Here is a 10,283-nt window from a genome sequence, read left to right as displayed (position 1 = left end):
AACTCACGCCGGGTGCGTGTGCGTGCGTGCCCAAGATCCCGAGAGGAGAATGGAGGAGAAGGGATTGTGGCGTGACCATCCCCCCTGGGGGATGATTTCTCGCTTTCTGTCTCTATGTCTCTCTCTGTCTGGCGAGCGCACGTGCCCTATAGCGAAAAAAAAACTCTCCAAAAAAAAAATTGTTTTCAGGTGTCATTAGGTAATATTTTGTGAGCACTTCAAGTGGCTCAAGTTTGAAGTGCTTCTGAAGGACAGAGAATAGCTGAAGTTAAACTACACATTACCCAAATATCTCTCTACAACCAAGTCTCCAGGTTTACATCATCTTTAGAGAAGAGGCAGATCTGGCCTGCCTTGTCCCCCCACTTTCTACTAGGTTCTCTGCTTTCTAGCTTCTCTTATCCAAATGGTGTTTCTACTAGTCACTGTAGCTGGAACAAAAGGCAAACCCAACCTCTGTGTCTTACTATTTCATTCCTTCTTCATGTTCTAATCACCAACTTAACAGCATTTGTAGTTTTTAGTTACCCCCCTTTTTATGAGAACTATGGTAATAAATAATGCCATGTTTTGGAATATATGATCATAAATGTAATCATAATGATAATCCGCAGTGATAATTTACCTTACATGAGAACTTGACTCAAAGGCAAAGCCTGGTAGTGTAGTTGGTAGCAAACTGAAATGAAGAGCTGGAAGCCACAAGGCCAGTCGTGCATTTGGGATAACTTGAAAACATGCCAAGTATGTGCATTTGTGCCCAAGAGCCTTATGAGGAGGAGGACTAGGGAAAGGGACCTCTAGGCATGGTCAGATCTCTCTGTCTCACACATGCACACCCTCTATCATGACACATTGATTCAGTATGACAGAGGGTATGCGTTTTGTGGGGGAGGGGTAATACTCTGATTCCCTTTAATAGAGATTTTTAAAATAACACGTTCAATTTATTGACAAAAATTAGCATGTCATTTAGTCAGTAAAAATGTCCATAATATTGTTATATATATAACATTGTTGTCCATAACAGTTGTTAAGTTTAGGGAGATTAAAAACTTGTCCACAGCTGTGCATCCCAGGAAGTAGGGGGACCACCAAGTAGGCTCTCAGAGCCAACATTCTGGACTGTGCTGACCCCCTTTCTCAGAAAACTTTTAAGGTAAAGGCAAAATAATTTTTTTAAAAAAATTTATTGCCAGAGGGCATGTGTGCTCTCTCTGTCAGCGAAAGAGAAAGAGAGAAAGCACCCCCAGTGAGATTGGTCACGCTATGATACTTTTCCTCCATGTCTCTATCCTTTCAGGATTTTGGGATTTTTCACACACACACACACACATTTTTTTGTTCAAGCTGCTGTGGCTGGGATTCAGCCTGTGGGCAGTCCGGCAGGATCTCATTCTCCATGCCCAACGCTTATCTACTGTGCTAACAAGGCAGGACATTTTTTGAAATTTCTTCTTCCCTATTATTTAAGACATGATTTCCTAAATGACTTAAAAACTTATTTTAATTTAAAAAATTTTAAGTTTGGGGACTGGCAGGTGGCCTGGTGTTTAAAGATGCTGGGCTCCCACATGGCCAAATACGGTTTGAGTCCTGGACCTGGTGGCTTGCTTTCTCACTTTCCCCCTCTCTCTCTCTCTGTATGATCAAACTGGAAAATAATAATAATAATAAGTAAAGTTAAATAAAATAATTCTTAAAAAATTTTTTAAGAAGTTTATTTACTGAAAAGGAAAAATACAGGTATCTTGGCAGGATCTCATCACACTATAGCACATCCCACCTCACCTGACAACCAGTTGTCCAGCTGCCAGGATATACATGTACCTGTGGGTGTGCCTAGTAAATTCAGATGGACCCAGGGGCCTCCCATATGGGTCTAGTGTCATGTACTGGCACCCCTCCACCTGCACCACCCTGCTCAGCCCAATTTTACTTTCATAATGTTTTGACATCTTGAAGATTTCATTGAGGCATTACTGTGGGATAGCAAAGTAGACCAATAGTATATTGTGACCAACATATAGGATATAAGGTTCTTTTTTGTTTTGTTTTGTTTTGAGAGGTTTTTGCTATAGGGCATGTGTGCTCACCAGAAAGATATAGAGAGACATAGAGACAGATAGTGAGAAATCACCCCTCAAGGGGAATGGCCACACCACAGTCCCTCTCCTCCTTTCTTCTCTCAGGATCTTGGGCATGCATGCACACGTGCCCAGCATAAGTTTAAGCCACCAGGTCCGGGACTCAAACCACGGTCGATTACATGGGAGTTCAGCGACATAGCCATTATGCTAAGTGCTGGCTCCATGGATATAAGGTTCCTAATTATGTTCTGATAAAGTTGTTTCTTACTTGTAATCATCTTTTCTTTAAATTGTCATCCTCAGAGTGTTGTGGAGGTCAAGTGAAAAGCACATTGAAAGTCCTTTGCAAACCGAGAGGTTGTCATTATATTAATATATAGGAACATGACTGCACAGACATTGATATGGGTTGGTTTTTAAGCTGTGGTAAAATGCTGGTATTCTCTTTGAAAGTACAGAACTATAGAGTATGTGATAAAGAATCTTATACTGAAATGCTTTGGGGGAATTCACAATATTTTATTTTCTGTCATTGGTGTAGTACTGGTCATGGGGAATGCCTTCTTGACAAACCAAATGGAAGAATATATGATCTGCCTTCACAACTTCCTGGATTAATATATGATGCAAACAAGCAATGTGAACTTATGTTTGGTCCTGGATCACAAGCGTGTCCCTATTTGGTAAGAAAAACCCTATCCTTCTGTTTGAAAATCACCAGGAAGTTGTAGAGTAATAAAAAGGTTATATAATTCGAAAACTGAAAGTATCTAGATATTGGGGTAAATGGGTATCGTGGTAGTTAAGGTGTTAGAGTCCCACATGTCCAACCATGGTTCAAGTCCCACACCTGGTGGCTTGAAAGTCATACTGGGTGCGTGTGCATGCATGCCCAAAATCCCAGGAAGAAGATGGAGGAAAGGAGATTGTGCTGTCGCCATTCTCCCTCAGGGGTGATCTCTCACTTTCCCTCTCTGTCTGTCTGGTGAGAGCACACACCTACGGGGAAAAATAAAACCTTAAAGAAAAAAGCATCCAGATATGTATTTTCGAATAACATCCACCCAGGGGGTGATTTCTTGCTTTCTGTCTCTCTGTTTCGATAGTTGTGATACAGGTCCAGGAATTGAATAATTATATTTTCTTTTACATATACTTGAATCCAAACGAATAAAATTTGGGACATAACATTTGTATTCAATAATCTATTACTTTGTCATTTATTGAGAGGATGTTTCATAAATTACATACTTTTAATTTCCACTGAAATAATTGATCCTAATACTTCCACTGAATTTATGACAATGATTTTTTTGTTTCATTTGAGGGTAGAGTAAGGATTTAGTTTAGAATAAATGTCACTGTTTAGGCGGTTCCACGCTTTACTTCTCTTTTTATTAAATTTTTTTTGTTTTGTTTTTGGTTTAGTTTTATTTTGTGTTTAAGAGATTTTTGCTATAGGATGTATGTGGTCACAAGAGAGGCAGAGAGACAGAAAATGAGAAATCAACCCCCAGGGGGAATGGCCATGCTGCAATCCCTTCTCCTCCTTTTCCTCTCAGGATTTGGTGTGTGCACACATGCCTGGTGTGAGTTTAAGCTGCCTGGTCTTGGACTCAAAACTGTGGTCAAGTCAACTATGTAGGAGTTGAGTGCCTTAACTACCATGCCATCTGCTGACCCCTTTATTAATGTTCTTTTTTATTTTCTTTAGAGAGAGAGATTTTTGCTATAGGGCGCATGCACTCAAAGGAGGGACAGAGACAGAAACCGAGAAATCACCCCTTGGGGGGATGGCCATGCCACAATCCCTTCTCTTCCATTCTCCTCTTGGGATTTTGGGTACGCACGCATACATACCCATTGTATTTAAGCTGCTGGGTCTCTGACTTGATCTGCAATAGACCTTGTGGGGTTCCAGTGATATAACCATAACACCATCTGCTTGTTCCAAAGTTCTTAAAAAAATCTTTTAAAAAACATTTTCTGAGGTCAGCAGATGGCATAGTGGTTGTGTTGCTATACTCTCACAGGGCCAACTGTGGTTTGATTGGCATGAAAACCATGCCAGATGTGTGTGTGCATGCCCAAAATCCCAGGAGGAGAATGGAAGAGAAGGGATGGCGGCAAGACTATCCATCCTGGGTGGTGATTTTTCTCTTCCCCTCTCACTGTCTCTGTCTCTCTTGTGAGCACACATGCCTTATTCCAAAGTCCTCTTAAAGCATGCACGCACACACACATTTTTGTTGCTGGAGGCAATGTACTTGCCAGAGAAAGAAAGAAAGCACCTCCCAATGAAGTATGAGTGCACCACAATCCTCTGTCCCCCCTTCATCCCACATGTCAGGATCTTACGCATGCATGTGCATGTCCCCAGTGCATTTTTTCAGGTTGCTGGGGGAAGGATCCAAATCATGGTTAGCTATATGAGTTCCAGCAGTGCTTAACCACTATGCTATAAATCTAGCCAAGCACATTCTTTACTTTTTCATCTAGAGGACTCATTCTATTTTCTTCCTCGTGTACATACTTTGTCAAATTATAGCCTTATCGATTATACCATTGTACCAGAAACATAACTATATTTATGCATTTAAATAAATACATTTCGCCAGTGTCAGTTCAGGGGTCATAAATGTCCACTGAATGTGGAATGAATGAATAAATGAATTGGGTAGTCATTTAACAGTGCAGAAATATCCGAAGCATATTTCACATAGTGAATATTGTTCCTAAAACTTAAATGTATAATCACAAATTTTAAGGTGCCTTTAAGGGTTCACTATAGTGGGGGTGGGGGAGATTTACCTTAATATTTCATTATATGAGGTATATTGCTTCCGACTTGGTTTAGACATTTCATATACTTTGAATTTAAATTCAGAAAAATAAAGGAATTATCTTGGGTGTAACACCCTCTGACCCTCTGTGGAATTTAATTTCTTGGGAAAACTCAGAACTTTCAGTTCAAAACTTGAAAGTATGTATTATATTCACAAAATAGGAAACTTCATACATTATACAGTGCTCCTATGCACATTATTCATACATTCCACTCTTGCATCAAAGGGGGCTTTTGGCAACTTCTTGTGAGTAACATTTAACAACAAGAAGTGCTTTGGAAAAATATATAAAGAGAGCAAAATGGTTCACACAATTTCGATAATTTTCATTGCCATTTATGCCCGTCGTTCAATATAGGAATAAAAAATCTAAAAAATTAAGAAAAACAATTGTTGCCATCCCACGTGTTCAGGAGACAAGTCAGTGACTAGAACTTGTTTAGTAAAGATTGTTGTTGATTATTGCCAGCTCTGGAAATAAACGATGAAACCAGGAAATATATCGGATTCACGTATGAACCGGAGTATTACCCTGAATTGATCTGGATGCTGTGTGCCGTCCTTGCTCTTACTTTTGGGCCTTTTGTTCCTCTGCAGAAACAGTGTAGGCGTCTGTGGTGCACGAGTGCAGAAGGCCCTCACAAAGGCTGTCTTACTCAGCACATGCCCCTGGCAGATGGAACACACTGTGGTCCTGGGATGGTAGGTTTTCTTGAAGGGTGAGTCTTGTGTCAAGAGATTACCCGAGGATGAGCTTGCTCTGTGTGTCAGCACGCTCTTCATGAACTACTGCCAGCTTTTGTTCAGCTATTTCAATGAATGTCATTGCCATGCTTGTTTGACGTAGTACCTTGTTAACCGAATTAAATTTTTAATTTTACTTATTCAGAAATGTAACAAATGAATGTTAAAGTTACATGCAGTTTGCATATAACTAATGACATAGATATAGGCTTATGTAAGTATACTATAGCCTCGTTACTAAAATTGAGCGCAGACATGAAGGTCCTACTGTTTGGCCAATCACCCATATTCTTGGATGTTCCCATCGCATGTATTTTTTCTAGTAAAATTCGGTTAAGTTTTAAAAGTCTTCTTCAGAATTTTAGTGATTATAAATGTATTAAAATACACCATGCCTCTAAAATAAATTGCCTACTGTGCTAAAACCTTACTGCTCTAAATTAATCATGAACTTATCTAAATCTGCCAACATGCTATTGGATGCTAAGGCTCACCACGACAGTGAGTTGGATTATAGGGACAGATGAAGTCAGACTGTGCTTTGTGCTACTGGATGAAACCACGTTCTTCAGGTCTTGGTAGCCAGGATCATCCATGCTAAGTTTGAGTTTTGGTCTCCTCTGTGTTCCGTCAGTGTAAAACCAACACTTCCTTGGCGATGGTTTGGCTAGTGCTCCCTCTTCACATTAAGCAGAAGAAAAACTTCATGAAAATAATGTCAGTTCAGTAGCTAAATTTGTGTCTTTACCACCTGTTGCGTCATGAGATATTTGTACCAGCTCTTGCTTTTGCTTGAATTACTTTTCCAAAAAGAGTAGTCGTGATCAACTCTTACATTATAATGACTTGTCTACCAAACTTTTATTTGGAACTTCAGCAATATTTGGAGTAACTAAAATACTCACCGAAATCATCTATTACTCTATGATTTTGTACTGTTAGGACCTAAGTTTGGGTGGATTTTTTTCAGATAGTTAGCATAAATTTTGAAATCTGATCTTTATGTAAGATTTCTCTGTCTCATGGGAGAGAAACAGAGACAGAAGCATCCAACAGGGTCTTCATGCTGTGATCCAGCCCCAGCCTCTGCCAGCCAGTATCATGGGGTTATGTGATACAGGAAGACCTCAGGACATGAACCTGGGACCTTCCATGTCTCTTTAGTACTGCGAAAACATTGTGTTACTGCTGCGCTACTGTGGCTGGCCAGGATTGGTTTGATATATGTATATGTGAGTGTGAGTGAGAGTGTGTGTGTGTGTATTTCTGTTCATTTATAAAATGATACTTCTGTGTAAAATGATAAAAATGATTGACTAGGTAAATGCCAAAGAGATAAGCTGAATTTTTCAATGCTAAATAGGATGGCCTTTCCTTAAAATATTAAAAATAGAATTATATGATTTAGCAGTTCTAATTCTTAGTACATACACAAAAAATTAATAGCAGATTCTGAAAGTGAAGTTTGTCCACTCATGTTCATAGCAGGATTATTTATGATAGCCAAAAAAGGGAAAGCAGCCAAGTGTCCATTGATAGATTAATGGATAAGCAAAATGTGGTGTATGATTATGCTATTGTTTGAATGTCTGTTCCCTCCAAAACTCATGTTGAAATTTCATGGCCAGAGTAACAGTAATGGGAGGTGGGGGCTTAACGAACTGATTAGGCCCCAGTGGCACCTGCAGCATGAGTAGGTTTGATGCCTTAAAAAACAGGCTTTTAGGAGTGGGCTCTGGAGACCAGTTGTACATAATGTCAATACATGTTACATAACTGAACACTTAAAAGTGGTTAAGATGTTAAATTTTATGTTATGCATTTTACCACAATTAAAAATAAATGCAGACTGGGACCAGCAGATGGCGTAATGGATATGTTACTGAACTCCCACGTAGTCGACCAGGAGTCCCACATCTGGTGGCTTAAACTTATGCCAGATGTGTGTGCATGCGTACCCAAGATCCCGAGAAGAGAATGGAGAAGGGATTGCGGCGTGGCCATCCCCCCGGGGGGTGATTTCTCGCTGTCTCTGTCTCTCTCTGTCTTTCTGGTGAGTGTGCGCAAACTATAGCAAAAACCTCTCCAAAATAAACAAACAAACAAGTAAATTAGGCCAATTTTTAAATTATCTGCTTTAAGAAAATAATTATTCTATCAAAATCCTTTAAAAATTTCTAAATGCTTACTCTAAATTCCTTTATAGCACAGACTGGTAACTAGTTCATAGGCTGGCATCAGTGCTTGGACCACACACTGATGAGCTGTCACTGAAGCCATGAATGCACAGAAGACATGGGAGAATTGCTAGAATGATGTCTCGAATAGGTGAAGCGAGAGGATTAAGGGCACAGGTGGCAGGACTGACTAGAAGAGCAGGTTGCTCATGTAAAATACTAGGCAACCTTGGCTGAGTATGTGAGCACAGATGCTATTGGGTGGATAGAAGGGTGGATGGAAGATTATGGACAGATTCTTACATTTTTTGATGTAAGTAACAAGCAGAGTTATAACACTTGAGATTTTAAATGGGATAAAGCAGAAAGATATCAAAAAAGAGTAGGACAATAGATGTCTTTGAGTAAAAGAAATGGAAGCATGCAAGTACCTGATCTTAACCTAATATTTATTTTCTTTTTAAGTGTTTCTCATTTTATTGTTTAATTTTCCTTTCATCCCCAATGAGACTCTACATCTCAAAGGCAAGAGACATATATATTCTTCCTGCATTCTACAGCTCTTACAGTTACTCAGTAGATGGAAAATATTCATAAAGTGGTGTAAAATGTAATAACATTTCTGAATTAGTAAGTTTACTTTACATTGTTTATGGTCCGTTCTTCTATTGATCTTTATGCTGCTATGATAATTATTGAGGTGTTCTCAGAAGGTAAACATGAACCATTTCTTTTTGTGTTTATTGTTTTCTAGCACTGCCGCCGTGGGTTATGTGTAAACAAAGAGATGGAGACACGTCCTGTAGATGGTGAATGGGGACCCTGGGGACCTTACAGTTCTTGTTCAAGAACATGTGGAGGTGGAATCAAAAGCACAAGCAGGCTCTGTAATCGTCCCGAGTATGTCTTTTTTATGTCACTGTAAATTAAGATTATCTCAAGTCATCAGAAAGTAAACATCAGTTTCATTCACTTCTAAAACTGGAGGTCAGTCTGTAAGTTTCTGAGATTCAGACAACTTCTGGGAAACTTTAAGCCATTTTGCTTTATATCTTGGTAGATTTGGACCTTGGGGAAAAAAAAGAACAAATTAAATTTTTTTAAAGAATTATTTATTTATTTATTTCCATTTGTTATTGTTATTTTTTTTTCTTTATTTGATGAAAGAGAGAGAGAGAGAAAGAGAAAGGGAAAGTGAGAAAGCAAACCACCAGGTCCAGGACTTGAACCATGGTTGGCCATGTGGGAGTCCATTGTCCTTATCCACCACACCACCTGCTGGCCCCGAGAATGAATTGAATTTTATAATCTGAACTCCAAAAGAACCATTACATTTTTCTTATTTTCTAATTTAACATAAATTTTACAAATATTTGTAAATGTGAATGACAGGAGTATAATGACACTTTCACATTTTCTGTGTTCCCAGCAAAAGGTCCTGGCTCCTGTCATGTATGTTTTGGCTTTCCTGGACATAATGTGTAGTTTGATTATCAGTTTTTACTGTTCGTGTAATTTGATGTTCATTTTCTTTTTCTGCTTCTCATGTTATAGATGGATTTTGTCTTTAGCTGAATAAGTACTGAAGCATAGCTCTCCCTTATCAAAATATTTAAAAGAGCTTAGAGATTCCATAAAGATTTTTAACTATTATTTTTATTGTATATATGATGTATAACTTGGTAAGCAATATGATACTATTCACTAAAATTTTATTAACATGCATTTTTAATGCAGAAATGGGACAGCCTCTGCATTAAACCTAACTTAGTTTATTTGAATTTTGGAATAGCTAAAGTATGCTAGAAGTCTATTTTCCAAAAATTCTGAGAAAAAATGTTTTTATTTTCCAGCATAAATTGAAATAGAGATGGATACAGATTAATACATGAAAATCCTTAAACTGGGTGATAAGTAGGATATATATGACCATGATGTGTGTATATTTCTTTTTTATTTAAGATAGTATCTTCTTTTGTTATTGTCTTTGGTTCACTACATGTCATTTTTTATTTTTCAGAAAATGAACAAACCCATTTTTAAAAGTTTGAAAATAGTTCTCCTCACAAGCTGATTTCTTCTTAGTTAATGTAGTCAAGAATTAAGGGGTCATTTCTGTTCTCCAGGCCTCATGGGCCAGCCTATGATGGACATTCGTGTGGCTCATTAGGCATCAAACTACTTAAAACTCTTTTAAATGTTTCTGTTAAAAACAAAAGTTATTGGGGCCAGCAGGTGCTGTGGTGATTAAAGTGCTGGACGCCCACTTGGCCAACCACAGTCTGGGACTCAGACCCAGTGACTTGATACTCACACCAAACTCACGTGCATGCTTACATGACCAGGATACCTGGAGGAGAAGGGATTGTGGTGTGGCCATCCCCCCAGGGGGGCGATTTCTCATTCTCCCTCTCATTGTGTCTGTC

The 10,283-nt window shown here is 38.7% G+C and overlaps 1 protein-coding gene across 1 annotated transcript in view; it reads left to right on the top strand.

Moving 5' to 3' along the window:
• Window positions 1-10,283, top strand: part of ADAMTS20 (ADAM metallopeptidase with thrombospondin type 1 motif 20) — a 183,356-nt gene that overhangs the window by 62,657 nt on the left and 110,416 nt on the right. The window contains exons 10-12 of the mRNA XM_006168548.1: window positions 2,632-2,773; window positions 5,534-5,638; window positions 8,612-8,757. Of these exons, the coding sequence (XP_006168610.1) occupies window positions 2,632-2,773; window positions 5,534-5,638; window positions 8,612-8,757 (393 nt within the window). The remainder of the gene's footprint in view (window positions 1-2,631; window positions 2,774-5,533; window positions 5,639-8,611; window positions 8,758-10,283) is intronic.

Source organism: Tupaia chinensis, unplaced genomic scaffold, assembly GCF_000334495.1.
Source record: "Tupaia chinensis unplaced genomic scaffold, TupChi_1.0 Scaffold145870_1, whole genome shotgun sequence".
Classification (NCBI taxonomy): domain Eukaryota; kingdom Metazoa; phylum Chordata; class Mammalia; order Scandentia; family Tupaiidae; genus Tupaia; species Tupaia belangeri.
Note: the sequence above shows the minus strand (reverse complement) of the source record. Positions and strands in the feature narration are given on the sequence as shown.